This window comes from Carcharodon carcharias, chromosome 9, assembly GCF_017639515.1.
Source record: "Carcharodon carcharias isolate sCarCar2 chromosome 9, sCarCar2.pri, whole genome shotgun sequence".
Lineage (NCBI taxonomy): Eukaryota > Metazoa > Chordata > Chondrichthyes > Lamniformes > Lamnidae > Carcharodon > Carcharodon carcharias.
Window position 1 is genome coordinate 59,129,203 of NC_054475.1, and position 20,966 is coordinate 59,150,168.

Consider the following 20,966-nt stretch of genomic DNA (forward strand, 5'->3'; position numbering starts at 1 on the left):
GCACCTTGCAGTATTTTTCATTGAATTTACCCGTAGTTTGAATACTGGCTCCATGGGTTGGATATAAAGGCTTGGGAGGTTGGGTTGTGGCCTGTAGTCCATGAGTTGGACAAGTCCACAGTATACTAAATTGAGAGAAATATATGTAAGTTGCTGTTTTACCCAGAAGGAGTGTTTGGGGCCTTGGAAGATGAGGAAAGGGGATGTAAAAGGACAGACATTGCATCTCCTGACTTACATAGTAAGGTGCTTTGAGGGGAAATGGATACAGTAACGGATTATGTACAGTAATGGACTGAGTACAGCAACTGATTGGGTGCAGTGCTGGATTGCATACGGTAATGGATAGGGCATAGTAATAGATTAAGTATAGTAATAGATTGGGTGCAGTAATGGATGTGTACAGCAATGGATTAAGTGCAGTAATGGATTGGGTGTGTAATGGATTGGGTGTAGTAATCGATTGAGTACAGGAATAGATTGGGTGCAGAAGTGGATTGGATGTAGGAATGGATTGAGTGCAGTAACAGACTGAGTGCAGTAATGGATTGGGTGCAGTAATGGATTGAGTACAGTACTGGATTGGATGTAGTAATGGATTGAGTGTAGTAATGGCTTGGGTGCAGTAATAGATTGGGTACAGTAATGGATTGGGTGTAGTAATGGATTGAGTACAGTAATGGAGCCCCTCCATTTTCTCTAATTTTTTATACTGCGTCTCCAGGATCCAGTATTGGATGAACCAAAATGTCTTGAAATTAAAAGTTTAGAATCTATTGTCTTGGGTCTTCCCAACAAACTCTGTTCCCTCACCATAAACTCCTTTCCTCTCCTTGGAAACTGTCTAAGACGGAACCAGATAGTTTGCATTTTTGGCATTCTTAGTTAACCCTGAGTTAAGATTCTAACCCCACGTCCTCTCCATTGCCAAGATTGCATAGTTCAATCTCTACAGTGCCACTTGTCGGCCCCTGCTTCAGCTCATCTATCTCCCTATCTCTATAATTTGCTCCAGCCCTGTATCCCTCAGAGATCTCTGTGTTCCTCCAATTATAGCCTCTAATGCATCCCCAATTTTAATTGTTCCACTATTGGCAGGCATGTCTTCGGCTCTGGAATTCCCTCCCTACACCTCTCCGCCTCACTCTCTTCCTTTAAATTGCTCCTTGAAACCTGTTTCTTTGACCAAGCTTTGGTCACATGTCCTAAGAGCTCCTTCTGTTGCCTTTGTTCAATTTTGTTTGATACAGCTTCCTGAAATGCCCTGGAATTTCTACTGCACATAAAATGTGCTATAACAATGTAGTTATTGTCATGAATTGGATACATTTTAATGTTCAGTAGAGTTAATACTCTTTACTGTAAATTGGTGTCATGGAATTCATGAATAAACAGAGGCTTAAGCTGATTAGAATTCAGTTTCATCATTCCCTTCCCCTCAACTCCCCATTCACTTTGCCTCTCCTAACTGAGGAATGTAACTAATACTGGAATGCAGTTAAACAAGTACTGGAAGCTCCCCAGTTCCTCATTCAAGTGGCCATTGCTCCCCTAAGTACATAAATATCAAGTGTTGATCTGTTATTTCAATTGTTGTACTTCCCTGTTTAAAGCACTGACTGACAAAATAAATGTGTTTTTGTTGGCACTAAATAATTCAGCTTTTCTTCCGCAATTTTTTCATGTAAATAGTGATCAAATCAATTTCTATATTGCCCATTTTCTATTTATTTGGATTGACCTGTGTTTTTATTAAATACAGCTCTCAGTGGGGAGGCAGGACAGACGGGGTGGGGTGGCTGGGGGGAGGATTAATTATAATGGGCTGCATGAAGTGACTTGCCCTTGTAGTTTCATTGCTCTGAGAATTGGATTGGATCTGAATAGGATTATTGTATTGCTTATATACATTTATAAAGTACAAATGAACATTCTGGAGAAATACGGGAGAACTTTCCTCATGTCAGGCCGGTGGGTCAGGAGTGGGTGCGCGCGCGGGCGCGGGCGGGCACGGACCCGATCGTGTCTGTGCTGCCAATTTAAGCAGGCGGGTCAATTAAGGCCCAATGAGCATATTTCACGACTCCATTGGGAGAGCAGCTCACAATGGCTGGGAGAAGGACTCTGCAGAGGGGCAATGTTGGTGACGCAAGTCCGGAGGGTAGGCCATCGGGGCAGGCCAGGCCGGAGGGTAGGCTATCGGGGCAGGCCAGGCTGGAGGGTAGGCCATCGGGGCAGGCCAGGCCGGAGGGTAGGCCATCGGGGCAGGCCAGGCCGGAGGGTAGGCCATCGGGGCAGTGTGCCCCTCGTTTTTCAGATGAGTGCCTAGCTGCTCTCCTGGAGGAGGTGGCAGTGCGGCGGGAGGTCCTTCTTCTGACGGATGGGAGGTGGAGGCCCCCCACCTGACCAAACATGTGTGGGAGGAGGTGGCCGAGAGTATCAGCTCCCATGATGTGGTGTGACGCACATGGCTCCAGGTGCCGATAAAGGTTCAATGATCTCCTGTGCTCGGGAAGGGTGAGTACCATGTTGCCTCAAGTCACTTAATGCAGCCATCACCCTTTCTCCCATAACCCCCCCAACCACACCCCTCCACTCCGCCCATTCTGAGTACAGTAACGTCATTGAATCCCTCACAGCATGGATCCCTCGCTGGGTGTGACAGCAGAGATTGGCCATGCCCAGTTCACCCTGAGGAGGTTGAGCTAGGATGTGTTCTGCATCCGCAGCATGTGTGACACTGACACCCTGAGTGTAGAATGAGTTTGAAAGTCAAGAGTCTGCACCTAGGCCGAGTGCTGGAACTGCAAAGCATGTCGTAGTCAGGATGCTAACATGCTGGGAGGGGAGCTTCCAGTTGTTGGGACACCAATCCATCTTCTGGTGTTTGCGCTCCATGTGATTGTGCCTCCTTGCTTAGCAAAGTGACACCTTGTGGTGCCACATGTGAAGGAGGCAGCATTTGGGCAAGGGGGGTCAGCCTTGGCTTGTTTGGGTGAGTGTGCGGCAGCTGCAGGGTGACAAAGAACTGGAGCCCTGCAATGTCCCACTCTGACTGGATTTGCAGGGATGTGATGAGAATTCAGGTACAGGCTGGACTAATCAATCCTCTTCTCTCCTTTTCAGGAAAAGACTGCGCATAATGTGTCGGAATGAATGTGGACTGGCGGAGGGCAGGCCCAGTTGGCCATCCTAATGGCTTTCGAGCAGCAGGCCATGTACTTTGAGAGGCGCCGTGCCCCCAGATCCACTGGTGGCGGTGAGGCTGGGGTGTCACTGGGAGGTATTGTTGGTGAGCAATCAGGTCACCATGTGTGTCACAGAAGCCATGGCTCTGCTGAATGCTCAGTGATTGAAGTTAGCAACATGGGTTGACCATTTATTATGGAAGGATGAACGCATAATGATCTGGGGGAGCGGCAAGCAAGTTGACATTGTCTGCACTGTAACTAATCAAATGTCCTTTTTTTCCCTTTCAGCATCACCGGAGCAGGGCCAGGAGGAGGAGGCAGTGGGCCCACCTCTCACCCCTGAGGCCCCAGGGGAAATCCACTCACCAGCTTCACACCATTTCAGCCAGGCAGGCACCAACGCAGATACTAGCACCTCAATATGAATTAGATCTTCGGCTAGTGCCCCGGGGCACAGTGGTGAGGGCACTTCACACTCGCTTGAGGTGCAGGCAGAGGCAGAGAATGCCCATGGCGCCGGCAATCGGAGAGCTGCTGGGGACCAGGTACATTCTCAGTCGGTGACTGATGATGTGCCTCTGGAGTCATCCACAAGGCAGTGAATAGTAGAAGTGCAGCAAGGTATGAAGAAAAATCTGGTGATACATGAGGCTATGCGTGGAATGGCTCCCGTACTGGAGGAGTCGTCGCGGAGCATCACTGATGCAATGAGCCTCATGGCCGAGTGCCATGCTTCCTCCATGGAGAGAGTGGCAACTCTCATTGAGAGGCACCTTCAGGTCCTCCTGGGTTGCACTCAGACCTGCAAGCCCTCACAATGGCATTGGCCTCAGGTGGTCAGTGCCAGTATGGGAGATTGTCTGGGCACCAAGTACCTCAGCTCGGTACCCATCCATCTATGGTGAGCAGGGAGGTCCGAAGCGACCTCACTTCGATGCAGCAGCTGCCTGTCATCTCTGTGGGCTCCTCTCAGGACACTCCAGATGAGGGCAGCAGTTCCTCTGCCCCTCTGCCACTGACCATGGCATCTGATGAAGCTGCGGCGACTGGGGCGAAGCCAGCTGTGGAACTGGCCGCTCTCTCCAAGGCGGGGACATCAAATGCACTACGGGCCAGAGGAGGTCCAACACCAGATTATGGAGAGCGCAGCATGCAACCACTATCAACGACACATGATCTGGGGGGTGTTGTAGTGCACCCCCCGAACGGTCCAGGCATCGGAAGCACATCTTGAGAAGATCGATGGTTTTCTTCACCACAGCCCTGGTGGAGGCATGGCTCCTATTGTACCTCTGCTCAGCTTCTGTTCTTGGATGGCGGAGAGGGGCGTCATGATCCACCTTCTGAGGGGATAGCTCTTGTCACCCAGCAGCCACCCATCCAACCGGGCTGGAGCACTGAACAGCCTCGGCACCTGGGAGTGTCTGAAGATGTGAGCATCATGGGAGCTGTCTGGGTACCTTGCACAGACTTGTAAATCTGCTTCCGGTGGTCACACACTATCTGCACATTCATGGAGTGGAAGCCCTTCCTGTTGACGAAGGCACCGGGCTCACCTGCTGGTGCCTTGATGGCCACATGTGTGCAGTCTATTGCACCCTGGACACGGAGGAACCCAGCAATGGCCACGAAGCCTCTGGCTCACTCTGTCTGACTGGCATCGCCCCAGCGGTAGTGGATGATAGTCAATGCTCGTCTGAACAGAGCATCTGTCACCTGCTTGACACAAGTGTGGACAGCTGACTGGGAGACTCCGCAGAGGTCACCCACCGAAACCTGTAGAGAACTGGAGGCATAGAAATTGAGGGCAGTTGTGACCTTTAGAGCCACTGGCATGGGGTGCCTACCAAACAGTTTGCGGAGATCTCAGGGCCTTCCATCTGACAAATGGAGGTGTCCGGACCTCTTGAGAGACGGAGCCTCCTTTGGCACTGGACCTCAGAAATGTTGAGGCAGCTGCTTTGCCATCTGTAAACCCTAGCAGCAGGATATTGGCATCTTCTGTGGCCCCTTCCACCTTGCACTTCCTGTTGGCCCTGCACCCCTTGTGCCTGCACCTCTCCTCCCAAAGGTGGCTCCCCTGGAGACTGAGTGTCGACTCCTGGCCTCCTCCCCCTTCTGGCCCTTCCTTCCTCCTCACAGGAGGTGCATCCATTGGAGGGCACAACTCCCATTCCCAGGCTTCCTGAAAGCTGCAGGCCCCAGAAATGATTTCTACTGTAGTCCTGACCAAGGCTTTTACTCCTGTCCTAGCAGATGGTATGAGTTTTGAAGTCTTCCTGTTCACTCAGGTAAGCAAAAGTTACTTTCACACTTAAATACCTCAAACATCACATTCGCAACCCTACTCGCCCCTCTTATCCCGCCCATGGATGAGGTTTATACACATGTCTCCTACCCACCTGCCTGTTGTGCCTGTGCAACATCTTGAAGAACGCATGGGCTGCGAAAAATCGAGATCAATTGCTGCCTCAAGGGCCTTAACTGACCCGTTAATTGATGGTGGGCATGAATCCAAACTTATAGCACACCCGCCTTCCCAAATATCACGATAGTGCGCGGTGCTCTTGGGACGCTCGACTGATGTCACTGCGCATCAATGGGAAAATTCTGGCCACAGTTATTGGAGGTTTAGTTTTTTTTCTTGTTAGAAATCCCTTATTTCTCCTTCAGCAGGATACCTGAGTCCCTGTTCCCAGCTGCCTTGTGTGTTATCACAGGGCAGGGAGGAGGAAGAGCCTTTGTGTGAGACTGAAGGATGTTTGCTATAAAGATAAAGAGATTTCCCAGGTTTCTGTGGATCTAGTTTTCTTTGCTTTTCCTTGAGGAAAAGAGACATGAAGAATCGAGATTTCTAATGAAGAATGGGCAGGCATATATGCTGCAATGACCAGACTACCTATGAGAATGGTTCTATAGAGGGGCCAGTTAAAAACTCTCCACCCTGCCATACATGAAAAATGCATTGTGTTCAAAATTCTGAAGGCAATTATACCACAATTGGATGGCACTTCCCAATTAATGCATGGATGAAATTCATGGAAGATTGTGGTGGCAGCAAAACATGTGAATAGAGAACCCGAGGCCCAATATTATCTCTGGATAAGAGGTGCCAGGACAGGTGAGAAAATCCCAGCAGAGGGAGGCCTGGACAATTTTGACTCCCAGGCCTTTTTTAAACAATGGAAAACAGACTTCTCCTCAAACCCAGGGTGAATGACAAGGTGGTCAGTGCACAGGATTTCTGACAGCAAAGGCTGCAGCTAAAGGCTTGAGCGAACTGTCCCCAGGACTATAATATGTAGGTGAGGGGGCAGACTAGGGGGGAATTTGGTAGATACTAAGACACACGTTTCCCTTCTGACTTCTGTCACTAATGGAATCCTGTCATATGATGTCATTCTCAAAGTTGGGTTTACTATCCCAAAAGAAACTCAAAAATTCCAACAAGAAGGATAAAAGAAGCTAGGACCATCCTGTAGAGTAAAGGATTAGTGGTAACATTAATTAGACAATGATGTTAATGATGATGTAAGCATGACATCAGGGTCAGATGACTAAGAGGCTCCAAGGGAGCAAGACAGAACATTCTATGTCCAGAGAATAATGTACTTACCATAAAGTCTTGGACGTAAATAATATCAATAAATAGTTTAAGAAAAGCTAACTACTGACTATCTCCAAGCCACTCCTAAAGCAAATGAAACCTCATCAAGCCAGAAGACAATACAAGTAAAGACCAAACTATGGTGGCAGTACTGGATGCTACAGTTTAAGAAACTGAGACCACAGGTTAGTAACCCATGGGTAAAGACCTTGGAACAGCTCAACTTCACAGTGATGAAGAACAAAAATAAGATGTAGCTTGGTAGGGATCAGAGAGCCATTCATGATGTCAACAGCCATTGAACAGCCACTACCACTTCCACAGCCCTCCCAACATATCGAGAGTCCACAGCATTGACAACAATTGAGCTCTGGAGGTGACAGTTTGAAAGGTATCGAACAGCTTTTGGCTTCAAGAAATGCACAAAAATACCAAGTTAGTAACCTTTTATACACAATTGGAGCCATAGCTGTTGATGTCCTAGCAAGACACAAAGTCAAGGAGACCTTGGTGTCCTACAAGGAGGTTTTGAGTGCCTAAGAAGAATCTGGCCATTAAACAGATAAGATTCAATCAAAGGAGACAGAGGCCAGGTGAATATATTGATTCATCTATTAACAACTTGTATAGACCGGCCAGTAGTTGCAGTTACAGTGCTTTAAAGCATGAGTTAATGTGCATCCGCATTGTAGTCAGTGTGCACCATAACACCCTTTTGGACTCTTTACAAACGAAGGAGGATTTACTGTTAGTGAAGGCCAAACATTTTGCAAGGCGAGCAAAGCTGCAAAAGCACGCTGGGGTATACTTCAATGAGACGTTGAGGTCTCATATATAGGCTATATGTAGGCTTTTATCTACCGAAAAGCCCATGAAAAAGCCCACTGAAACTGTCGAATGTGCGGGAGGAATCCTTCCACCTACTTTCAAATATTCCAGATGCGATCCCATAAAAACAGCATTGCTGCAGGGGGAGCCAATTGTTTTCTCTGTGGCCAGACTGGACATTTTAAACACTTCTGCAGATCTATAGCACAATTTAAAAGAAGAAAGCTGGAACAAGCATCCTGCATTTTGAAATCTAGAAAAATGTGAATACAACCTTTCAACCTGATGATTTCCTAGGAGAAATCAAAGATCCCAACAAGCAAACTTGTAGAGCTGGAAGTCAAAGGACACAGAACAGAATTTAAACTTGTCACTGAGGCTGGGGTCACAGTCTTATCGGACAAACTGAACTGTCTTAATAATGTTGTGACCTAGCCATCAAAAATAAAGCTACAGGGATCAGCAGACACAGACCTCAAAGTGGAAGGCCAGATCACTACAACCCTTAGACATAAACATAAGGAAATTAATGAAGCTCTGTATATCCTACAGAATCAGCAACTTCTTCTGCTCAGCAAGGCAGTGTGTTCAGGACTTGGTCTACTACAAGGGATCAATGAGATAACACAGGATGACAGCAGAGCCATATTTAGGATTGAATTTCCTCAGTTTTTCCGGGAACTTGGAAATTTCAAAAGTGAGTACGTCGTTCTACTGCCAGATGCCAAATCCGTTTGCTTATTTAGCCCTAGTAGGGCACCACACCCACTGATCAAAAAAGTCAAAGAGCAAATTGACAGGATGCTGCTTCAAGGAGTGACCTCTCCTGTTACAGTTCCTACAAAATGGTGCTCAGCGTTAGTGACAGTTCCTAAACCAAAAGGCAAAATCAGGCTATCTGTTGATCTTACACAGCTAAATAAGGCCAATCAAAGGGAGATACACCCGATGTCCACTGTTGTTGACGGTCTGGCGAAGTTGTCCAAAAGTGTTGTTTTTACAAAGCCGGATACCAACAGAAGCTTTTGGCAGATCCTCCTTGACCAAGTATCAAAGTTGTTGACAATGTTTATCACTGCTCTTGGTTGCTTCTGTTTCAATCGACTTCTCTTTGGCATATCCTCTGCGCCAGAAATCTTTTAATGCACTATTTTCAACATCTTTGAAGGCAGAGAAGGAGTTTTTTGCCACATGGACGACCTGCTCATCCAGGTGCTACCAAAGATAAGCATGATCATAGAGTCGGGGAGGTTTTAACAGTGCTTGAACAAGTACACCCCACTCTGAATGAAAAGTGCAAGTTTGGGAAAAGCACTATCAGATTTTTAGACCATATTATACACCAAAAAGGGATGACAGTAGACCCCCAAAAGACTAAGGCAATTAAAGAATTTCCACAGCTCAACTCTGTTGCTGACATACAAAGACTTTTAAGCATGGTCAACTAGGTGGAGAAATTCATCTCAAATCTGTCTGCCATCAATGAATCTCTAAGAGACCTGCTGAGAAAAGGTGAGCAATGGTGTTGTAAAGGGTGTCACATAGAATGTCTTTGACAAGATTAAAGAGTTGCTCACTTCTTCAGATGTGCATGTACAATAATGACCCCAAACTGCTGACAATAGTGGCAGCTAATACATCAGTGATGGGGCTTGAAGCTGTTTTTCTACAGGATCAGGAAGATGTGCATCTAGGTAGTTGCCAGAGACTGAAAAATGTTATGTAATGATTGAAAATGAAGCACTCATGGTGACATGGGCCTGTGAAGAATTTTCAGATTACTTAATAGGCTTGCAATTCAGGATTGAGATGAACCATAAACCTCTGGTCACTCTCCTGAACTCCAAGGAAATCACAAAGATGCTGCCAAGGCTACAACATTTTTGGCTAAGGCTATGGTGCTATGGCTCTACAACAGAGTACATGCTGGGGAAAAGTCAACTACCAACACACTGTCAAGAGCAACAGTTAGCCTGGCTACACAACAAAACTTGACACTCATCTTTGAGGTGAAAGCATATGCTTCATCAATAACAAGTACCCTACCATCCTCGGCAAATAAATGTAGAGAAAGCAGAGAAGGCCAGTTGAAAGACACAGAATGCTGTCAGATCAGAACATGCTGCCAAGATGATTGGCCTGCATATGTCCCAAGCAATCAGGTGTTAAGACATTACAATGAACAGCAAAAATATCTGACGATTGTCAATGACCTTTTAGTCTTCCATGACAGACTAGTAATCCCAAAAACAATGTGTGAAGACACTCTCCAAAAACTTCACGGTGGTCATCTGGGCATTACCAACTGCAGAGCACAGGCACAACAATCAGTATGGTGACCGGGAATTTCAATATCCATAGAGGAACTTATTTTGACATGCCATACTTGTGCAATCAACAGCAAAGAACAAACAGAACCATTACTATCATCACCATTTCTGTCCAGACCTCAGCAAAGGCTAGGATTGGATCTGTTTGACTTCAGAGGAAAAATCTGCCTCATATTCATTGACTATTATTCTCACTGGTTGGATATCAGCAGACTCCATGCCACAAACACAGAAGCTGTGGTAAAAACTTTTTTCTTTTTATTCATTTAAGGAATATGGAAATTGATGGCTAGGCCAGCATTTATTGCCCATCCCTAATTGCACTTGATAAAGTGGTGGTGAGCTGCCTTCTTGAACTGTTGCAGTTTACTCTACACATGGTATCCTGCATGAGCTAGTCTTGGACAACGGGTCCACAGCTTATGAATGGATTTTCCTGACAAATCACAGCAGAGTATGGATTTCTTCAAGTGACCAGTTCGTCACAAGATCCTCAGACTAATGAAGAAGTAGAGAGGAGAGTGAAAACTATCAAATTGTTGATGAAAAGGAAGAATTTCCGAGAGTTAGCCTTATTCAATTGCAGGACAGCACCATGGAGTAATGGCTTTTCACCAGCAGGACTATTGATGGGGAGAAGGTGAAAGACCCAGTTTCTTACATTGCAACAAAGCCTCAGACTCAACATTACCTTACAAGATCATGACCGAGTAAAGTATCACAAGCAAAGAGAAACCGTCCAGCTGGTATAATTGCTGGCATAGAGCAAAAATACTATCCACATTAGTGCCTGGGCAAAAGAGCTCAGCAGCCCCAATCATACCCCATACAAACACCACTTGGGGTTCTCCATAGAAACAGAAGGGCTCTGATACTCTTAAAAGCCACGAGAAGACAATCATTCCAGTATTACTTTGATGGGAATGATGAACCGGACTCTACAGTAAACATCTCAAGGAGTGATGCTTGAGTCCAGGAACCGAGTACACAGACCAGCATCCTCAGCCAAGAATACTCAGGACGAGATCAGGCAGAGTCGTAAAAGGACCAGACAGGGTCAACCTGTGAAGTTATGACTTTGGGGGAAGATAGTGGGGATGTAAATAGTTTAGCAGTTTTGAGATTTTTGCTTGGGGGAAGATGTAAACAGTTAATGGTTATGTTAATTAGACAATAATCTTAATGATGATGTAGGCATGAAATCAGGGTCAGATGACCAAGAGGCTCCAAGGGGGCAAGACAGAACACTTTCTGTCCAGAGAATAATGTACTTACCACAAAGTCTTGGATGTAAATAGTGTCAATTAATAACTTAAGAAAAACTAACTACTTACTATCTCCAAGCCACTCCTAGAGTAAGTGAAACTTCATTGAGCCAGAAGACAACATGAGTAAAGGGCTAAAATAAAAGGAAAATGCTGCGGTTGCTGGAAATCTGAAACAGAAGGAGAAAATGATGGAAAAACTCAGCAGGTCTGACAGCATCTGTAGAGAGAGAAAAATAAAGTTAATGGGCAGAATTCTCCGGTCAGCGAGCAGGGGCTTAAAATGACGCGTGGTGACATCGGCGATTTTCAGTTTGGCGGGTGTGCAGCCAAGTCAGCTGAGAGCCCGCCGAACTGTCAAAGGCCTATTAAGGCCATTTAAATAGTAATTAATTCAATTAGCTGAGCTGCCTGTACAACCTCAAGGTTGGCGGGCAGGCGAAGAGCCCAGGCGGCTTTTGCTTTTTTCATGGACCCTCATCCATGTGCGGGATGAGGTTTCCTGAAATGCTTTAAAAGTCAATAAAACTTTTAAAAATAATATTTGACATGTCCCAGCTCATGTGACAGTGTAACATGAGGGGACATGTTTTAAAAGTTTTCATTTCCCTTCATTTAAATTTACATATGTCAAACCGAGGTGGCTCAGGGAGATCTCTGCGATCTTTCACGCGCATGCGCAGGAGAGCGCAGGGAACGACTCGGGGAAACCCCCTCCCCAACCCCCGTCCACACAGGGAGCACACAGCACTCTTCCGGCCGAGCGTCACGCTGGACGGGAATAAAATGGCGGCGCGTCCCCGATCGGAGGCGCCGATCAGGTTCACGTCCACCCCCGCCTGCCCCCACACACCACCCCCGCCCCGAAGGGGGGAGAATTCAGTTCAATGTTTCGAGCCCGTATGGATGCACAGATGCTGTCAGACCTGCTGAGCCTTTTCCAGCATTTTCTGTTTTTGTTACAAGGAAAGGGCTACAAGCCAAACCATGCCCCAGCTGACACTGCCTGGTGACTCAAGAGACTTTGAGTCAATGGTTTTGAATCTGGATCTGTGCTGAGTTATTGATCTCAGCTGGGGTGTGGTTTGGTTTGTAGCTCTTGTATTGTCTTCTGGCTCAATGAAGTTTTGATTACTCAAGCAGTTGTCCTCTCTGCTGAATGCAAATATCCCATGACACTATTTTGAAAAAAAACCAGAGAAGTATGCCATTGTGTTGTGGCCAGTATTTATCCCTCAACCAACATTATTAAAACAGATTATTGTGTTATAGGAACAGGAGTAACCCATCCAATCCCTTTAGCCTATTGTGCCATTCAATTTGATCATGACTGACCTGTATCTTAACTCCATCTACTCACCCTGGCTCCACGACCTTTAATACCCATGCCTAACAAAAGTCTATCTAATCTTAGTTCTGAAATATTTAATTTTTGGGGTAGAGATTTCCAGATTTCCTCTACTTCTTGTGCTTTCTGACCGCTGAACAGCCTGGCACTATTTGTATGTTTATGCAGTTTTGTTCTGGACTCTCCCACCAAAGGAAATAGTTTCTCTCCAACGACACTATCAACATCTTTAATTATCTGACCTTGTAGGCTTATGTTTGTGGGAATTTATTGTGCATAATTTGACTGACAAGTCTACATTACATCAAATACTACACTTCAAGGATATTATGTTGGCTGCAAATTGGAGTTTAGAACATCCTGAGGTTCTGGATGGAACTGTATGAACATAAGTCCTTTCTACATAAAAGAGTTTCTGTTTGTATTTATGTAGTACCTATATCGGATGTACCAAGGTGCTTTATAGGAGCATAATCAGACAAGAATTTAACACAAATTTAAAGTGATATTAGGGCAGGTGTCCAAATGATTGGTCAAAGAGATGGGTTTTAAAGACTGATTTAAAGAAGGAGAGAGTAATTAAGGGGTTTAGGGAGGAAATCCCAAGCTTAGGGCCCAAATAGCTGAAAGCAGTGCCACTAACAATGGACCATTCGAAATCAGGGTGCACAAGAAACCAGATCTGGAGGATGCAGAGATTATGGATGATCTTAGGACTGTAAGAGGCTTCAGAGATAGGGAAGTGTGACACCATGGAAGGATTTGAAAATGATTATGAGAATTTTGAAACAGAGGAATTGCAGTACCAGCAGCGAATGTAGGACATTGAGCACAGGGATAATGGATGAACAGGACTCGGTATGAGTGGATACGGATAGCAGAGCTTTGTATAACCTCAGGTTTATGAAGGTTGGAAGAAAAGAGATTGGCAAGGAGACCACTGAAATCGTCAATTCTAGAGGTAACAGAGGCTTGGATGAGGGTTGCAGCAGCAGATGAGTTAAGGTATGCATGGAGACGGATAACGTTACAGAGTTGGTAGTAACCAGGGATAAAGAGGATATGGGATCAGAGATCAATTCACGGTCAAATAGGATGCCAAGGTTGTGAATGATCTAGTTTAACCTTAGACAATTACCAGAGTAAGGGATGGAGTCGGTGGCTGGGGAATGCAATTCATGGTGAGGGTCAAAGACTTCAGTCTTCCCAATATCCAGTTGAAGGAAATTCATGCTTATCTGGATGGCTGACTAGTAAATTTTGTTAAGTAAGATTTTCAAATTTTGTTTTTGTCCTTACCTCATAAGTACTGGTGATGTTGAGTCTGTAGAATACAGGCAGGAAGATTTCAGCGCTGACGATGGTCACTACAACATAGTTAAAGCAGAAGATCAAGAAGATGGCGCCATAGCGGTAAACCTCCGCTGGTGTCCCAATCACTGTAACTGCAGACATAAAGCTGGCGGTAAGGGACATGGCGACAGGCACTGCCGTTAGCTGCCTGCCCCCCAACAGATACTGGCTGTTGGATTGCTGGCCTCTGGCTTTAACTGCATGATAGATTCCAATGGATGCAGAAATGAGAAGCATGACGATGAACACCACATAATCCCACACAGTGAACTGAGCCACAGGAGTGCCAGGGATGGACATTTCCAAGCAGAAGAAAAGTGGGAGTTGTACACTTCAGAGAAAGGAAAGTCGTTTGAAAATAGAGTTTAAAAATAAACTTTCTAAAAGCATTAATTGTCAACACAAGTTTGTAAAAAAAAATCAGATCCTTCTGAAAACTCTTGCCGTGGAAGATATCAGAAAAATTCAAATCTGCCAATAAAAGAGTTTTATCAAAGTTTCCAGTGGAGATGCAATATGGTGAAAGGATTTTGTAACAGGTATAATTGCAAGCAAGTGCGAACCAGAGCCAAGGACAAAGAGAGAAGCAGGTAGTTTATCCCACACACTGGTTCTGGGCCATTCCCACAGCACAGTTCAAAGAAAGCCTTTGTACTACACCTGACGGATTGAGTGACAAGACAACTTACTGTTCATAAAGAAACCACTGGTTTATAACTACGTCCAATTGATGTCATTTTCTAATCAATAATTAACCTTCACAAGTTGTGTTCATATTTAGAACAAAACTATAGGCTATTGTCTAATTCAAAATGGTTTATGTAAACATTTGAACATTTGTCTCTGGAATCACAACATAAAATATGGTAGGTTCCACCCTTGTTATTGGCCAATTTGTAATCTATCCTTTTGAAAGTTGGCAGCCTCACATAACAGACTCCTGTGAATGGTTGCCCAGCAGTGTGTGATTTCCTTGCCTGATTCCCCCCTGTCCTCTCCTGAAGTTGGTGATTCATGTTAGTTACAGATCTCAACCCACTGTTGTCAATTGCAATGCCCCCCCTAATCGCTCCATCCACCATTGCCCCAAGAAGAATCATTTAACTCTATACAGACCAAAGTTTAATGCACCCTTCCCGGAGGCAAGTTCAGAGGCGGGGGATAATCTGGGAGGAGTGTGATCAGGCAAGAGGGTGTAGGATGGAGATCCCACTGCATGCTTCCCTCCTCCCTCCAATTATGTCTTGGGCAAGAAGGCCACTTAAGGGCCTCATTCAACCACCACTGGTATTTAACCTGAGGTGGGTGGGGGACTTGCCATCCGGAGGGGGGTTGGGGGGGGCGCTGCCCAGCAAACCCTGCTGTGTTTGCCTGTGGCCTTCTTGAGTGGAGGTGGGGGAGCTGCCTCATTCAAATCAAGGGATCCCACATTGGGAGGGGGGGCTATAGGAAACCACATCCTGCCCTTGCTGTTGAACCTTTCTCCCCGCACCCCCAAGTTGATGCCCCTTCCCTGAGAATACCATCCCAGTCAACTTACTGCAGGAAGCTATCAACACGCTGGTCAGATGGGCAGAAAAGTGGCAAATGGAGTTCAGACTGGAGAAGTGTGACAAAATGAAGCTGAGCTGGGCAAACAAGACAAGGGAAAACAATAAATGGCAGGATAATGAGAAGTGTAGAAGCACGGAGGGATCTTGGAATGCATTCCTCAAATTCCTGAGGGAAGATCATTAGGAAGTTAAGAAGGTATAGAGAGTACTTCCCTTTCTTAGTTGAAGTATAGGATATAGGAACAGAGGGCTCTTCTAGAATTGCATAAAACACTTGTTAGACCACAGCTAGCATACTGCATGTAATTCTAGTCACCACATTACAGGAAGGATCCTACTAGAAGGATCCCACTTACATCCCATTGGAGAGGGAACAGAGGAGATTTACGTGGTTGTTGCAAGGAATGGAAATTTTAGTGATGAGGAAAGACTGTATAGGGTGGGGTTGTTTCCTTTGGAACAAAGGAAGCTGAGAGGAGATTTAATTGAGGTGTTTAAAATTGTAAAGGACCTGATAGACTAGATAGAAAGGACCTATCTCCATTAGCAGAGAGGTCAATAACCAGAGGCAGAGGTTTAAAGTAATTGGCAGAATGATTAGAGGTGAGTTAAGGAGGATTTTTTTCATCCAGAAGGCAGTGGGAGTCTGAAACTCACTGCCTAAAGGTTGGAAGAGACAGAGACCCTCATCATATTTAATTCTTTGATAAGCCTTCAGGGGCTATAACCTACACGGGCATGGACCGAGATCTGCAAAGTGTCTTTGAACTGGATACATTTCTTTCGGCTGGCATTGACAGGAAGGGCCGAATGGTTTCTTTTTTTCAAAATTTTCTATGTTTCTGTGTTATTATGCTATTTCAAAGTTTGTTTACTATACCATGCTGTAATCATCAAAATAGCTGCAAGTTACAATTTCACAATTACATATAGCATAAATAACATTCTAACTCATGCATGTTACCTGTGTTAGACGCAACCTCATGGTCACTCAATGTTTGAATATCCTTTCCAATCTGTTGGCATTGTCATAACATTTGAACAAGATATTTCTGTGAGCTAGTGATGTGGTTCATCATGGGTTATAGATTTAAAGAAGAAAAGATATAGGATATCTAAACAGGCCAAGATCTCACAGCCTCAGCTTGAAGTGTCACACTGACATAGATTTATGCATGGCACCAGGTTACACTCTCTTTCTCCTGTACTTGAAAAGAATTGATGCTTTCTGAATTTTTAAAGGATGTTTCCAATTTTATCCCATTGGGGAAAGTAGGTGGATAGACCATCAAGACACACTTCCAATCATGCCCTCTACTTTGTGTCATATGTGCATTACACATGATAAGTAACACATATAAAAAGACCACCAGAATATCATCATTTTGTTTTTTTTAATTCTTTCATGGGATGTGGATGTCGCTGGCAAGGCCAGCATTTTTGTCCATCCCTAATTGCCCTTGAACTGGGTGGCTTACTAGGCCATTGCAATTAAGAGTCAACCACATTGCTGTAGATCTGAAGTCACATGTAGGCCAGACCAGGTGAGGATAGCAGATTTCCTTCCCTAAGGAACATTCGTGAATCAGATGGGTTTTTACAATGATAGTTGTCATAGTCACCATTGCTGAGACTAGCTTTCAATTCCAGATTTATTAACTGAATTTAAATTCAACCAGTAGCTGACTTTGTAACTGGTGCAAATGGCATTCCTGGGTCAGGACCTGATAATGGGGTTCGGAAATATCCAGGTACATTAAATCTCCAGATGTTCACATAACCCTCCTTGGTTATTAGTTCATAAGGTGAGATATCTCAGTGATATGTGAAGTACCAGATCACATGGCCATCAATGTCAAGGACAGCAATTAATCCCATATTCAATGGGATAGGAGAATTAGTTTCTTTAACATAGTTTCCAATGTGCAGTTCATCCTCTCAACTATACCTGATGACACAGGATTGCGCGAAATATGAAATTGCGTTTTAACACAGTAACATTGTGGTTTGCATGGCCTTCCTGTGAAGTGGCTCCCTTGAACTGAGTCAGTGGATCTCAGAAGACCAAATCTGGTGAAATACATCGTTCACCAATATCTTCGCTTTGGCCTGAGGCATCGCATTGAGGCATGGGAATGCTTGCAAGTTTTTGGAGAAGATGTCCATTGTCACTAATACATAAGAACATAAGAACTAGGAGCAGGAGTAGGCAATTCAGCCCCTCAAGCCTGCCCCGCCATTCAATACAATCATAGCTGATCTTATTTCGGCCTCAACTCCAATTTCCCGCCCTCTCCCCATAACCCTTCAACCCATTACTAATTAAAAATCTGTTTATCTCCTCCTTAAATTTATTCAGCGTCCCGGCATCCACTGCATTCTGAGGTAGTGAATTCCACAGATTCACGACCCTTTAAGAAAAGTAATTCTTCCTTATCTCTGATTTAAATCTACCGCCCTTAGCCTAAAACTATGGCGTCTCGTATTTGCTTCCTCTTGAGGATGGGGGAAATGTTCCAAAATAATCTAATTGTAAATAGGTCCAGAGGCTTACTGTTGGCTGGGTGTGATGCGAGAGTGCCTTTGGTATTTACATCAGGATTATGTCACACGCATTTACAGAGTTGTGGCAATAATGTTCCACTTGACTTCAAATTACAGGCCACCAAGCCAGCTGTTGGAGCCTTCATAAGGTGCCCCATAGTCCAGGATGTGCTGAAGTAAGTGCATCATGGGCTTGGTACACAAAAGCATTGCTCTTATTTTGAAGGCGCACCCATTTTTATTTGTACATCAAGATTCCACCTTTCACCTGCAATTTGGATTTATTAGCATATTCTCCTGTTTTTCCTTTCTAATGTCACTATTAGTGTCTTCAATTCAAAATCCCCATTTTGCAAATGTTTCACATCAGTTGGGTTGTTACTTTCACAGGCTGGTTGGCTCTCATTGTGGGTTAACTTCTGCCGGATCCCAATCTGTTCCCTCCTCACCACCATTCTTGACCAGTTCACCCGCTTTCTGATTAATGTTCCATATGAGTTGTTTTTGCTGTGACCTTACTTTATGGACTATCAGGACACTACTTTTGCCTTATTGAAAATTACCAGCAAAATTGAAAAGGAGGTTTTCATAATCTGCTGAAATGAACCCCCATATTTTCCCAAATAAAAAACAGACTTTGTTTTATTTGTTCATGGGATGTGGGCATCGTTGACTAGGCCAGCATTTATTGCCCATCCCTAATTGCCCTTGAGAAGGTGATGGTGAGTTGCCTTCTTGAATTGCTGCAGTCCTTGTGGTGCAGGTACACCCACAGTGCTGTTAGCGAGGGAGTTCCAAGATTTGACCCAGTGACAGTAAAGGAACGGCAATATGTTTCCAAGTCAGGATGGTATGTAGCTTGGAAAGGAACTTCTAGGTGATGGTGTTCCCATGTGTCTGCTGTCCTTGTCCTTCTAGATGGTAGAAGTTGTGGGTTTGGAAGGTGCTGTGGGAGGACCCTTGGCAAGCTGCTGCAAAGCATTTTATAGATGGTACATGTTGCAATATCTGCCTCTTTTTGCAATCATACAATGAAAGATGGAGAAGGGAAAGAAAGGGGTTGAGGGCAAGGACCACGATAAACATAAGAATTATGGTTTCATGTGAGTCCAGAGTTCAAAATCAAAAAGTCCAATGGTGTATTCCTTAATTAGCAGGCTGAAACTGTTACAGGGTGATCCACTTTTCTAGAAGTGATGACTTCAACAATGGAAGAAGGCACGTAGAGATGAATTAGTCTTCTTGGCACAGATGTAGAAGTTCAGATGTTCCAGTAGTACACAATGTAGGCGAGGGTTAGGTAATTTGAAATCTGGACAGAGCCCTGGTTCCATTGCAACTCTGGTGATGGGAGATGGCAGGCAGAGGCAGGCTGCTAGCCTGAAGTCCTGGTTCCCTTCTGAGGTTAAAAAATGATTGAAGATAAAATCTAAAAGCTGTATAATTATCGCAATTCAAACAGCTCAAATCTTAAATCTCAAATCCTGGGTTTTATGTGTGTGTCTAAAATAAACTACCCCTCTTATTTTACCTTATCCCAAGTTTACTGTGGAATTATTAATAGAGGATTGGACCACACCAAAACTGAAAGGTTGAGGGAAATATGCCACCATTTATAAAGGGGAAAAACAAAAATCAAAAACACCTTTCTGTTTACGGATGGGTGGGAGTGGAGAAATCAGGGCTGTTCGAAATTAAACACCCTCCAGTCCATAACATAATCAAGCGTATTGTTTTCAGAGGTGACCTTACTCCTTGGGTGCTGAAATTTGACTGATAGGTACTGATCAGATGATTTACACCATAAACCCTGGGAGGGCTGTAAATTGTGAAGTAACATCATGGAGCATCATTATCAGAGATCACACTAATCTTCCTGCACTGACTGTTCATTTTTTTACTGTTCTGGCAATGTATTTTGCAGTAGATACAGTTAATCGATAACTAGCTTCAGAAATAGTCATTGAGGAAATAAATCCTTATTGCAGGGATAAAGATCAAGGTTCAATGCTAAGGCATTCCTAAAGAGCCTTGCATATTATCTCACAATGGAATCTGTTACTTTTAAAGAAATGCTTACATTTCTATCGAGTCTTTCACAAGCTCTAAGCTTCCCAAAGTGCTTTACAGTCAATGAAGGGCTTTTACAGCGTTGTCCCTGTTGTAAGGAACATGACATGCAATCAAGAGTTGGCTGAGGCTTAAATGTTGGTCAGAAGAATACCCTACATTCCTCTTCTCCAAATAATGCCATAGGATCATGAGAGAGCAGAGTTGCTGCTTAATGTCTCATTTGAGTGACAGTACCTCGGACACTGAGCATTGTGTCAGTACTACACTGAAATACCAACCAAGATTATGGGCCTGATTTTCACCACTGAGGTGGGTAGCTCAAGTTGGAAAATTTCCAGACTGGTAGACCCACCTTGGTTTAAATGGCCCCATTAGACCCAATTTTCTCTCCGGGGAGGCAGGGGCAGGACAGACCAGGGCCCACTGACCCCAGACACAGATTGGGCGATTAGAAGGCATGCCTCGGTTCTCTGGTCCTTTGTCCCAGTTGTTTTAGATGCTTATTAGGTGCTCTAGCCCTCACCCGCACATCTCCTCACCTCCCCACCAACCCAATGGCAACCCATGCACCCCATCCATCTCCCCATGTCCCCTCATTCTCTCCATGGCCCTTCCATACTAACTAATGCCCCCCACCTGCATCTATTCCCTCTCATACTCACATGCCCCTCATACCCCTCATGCCACCTCTATAGCCACTCACCCAGTATCCACCATGGGCAGACATCAGGAGCCATTTGGAGATTTAAAAAAGTAAACTTCTAACAATCTAATGCAGCTGTCATTCATATACACTTGATAGTTAAAAGAACTCCAATTCATGAAACCCATTCAAAGTTTTAAATCTCTTATAAAAGCAAGCAAACTTCTATTT

General features: G+C 44.7%; 1 protein-coding gene across 1 annotated transcript in view; it reads right to left on the reverse strand.

The window, feature by feature from the left end:
* Positions 1-15,573, reverse strand: part of slc5a8l (solute carrier family 5 member 8, like) — a 417,967-nt gene extending 402,394 nt beyond the window's left edge. Inside the window, exons 1-2 of the mRNA XM_041195660.1 lie at positions 15,463-15,573; positions 13,869-14,253 (exon numbers count right to left, since the gene is read on the reverse strand). Of these exons, the coding sequence (XP_041051594.1) occupies positions 13,869-14,222 (354 nt within the window). The 5' untranslated portion in view covers positions 14,223-14,253; positions 15,463-15,573. The remainder of the gene's footprint in view (positions 1-13,868; positions 14,254-15,462) is intronic.
* Positions 15,574-20,966: the final 5,393 nt, after the last annotated feature.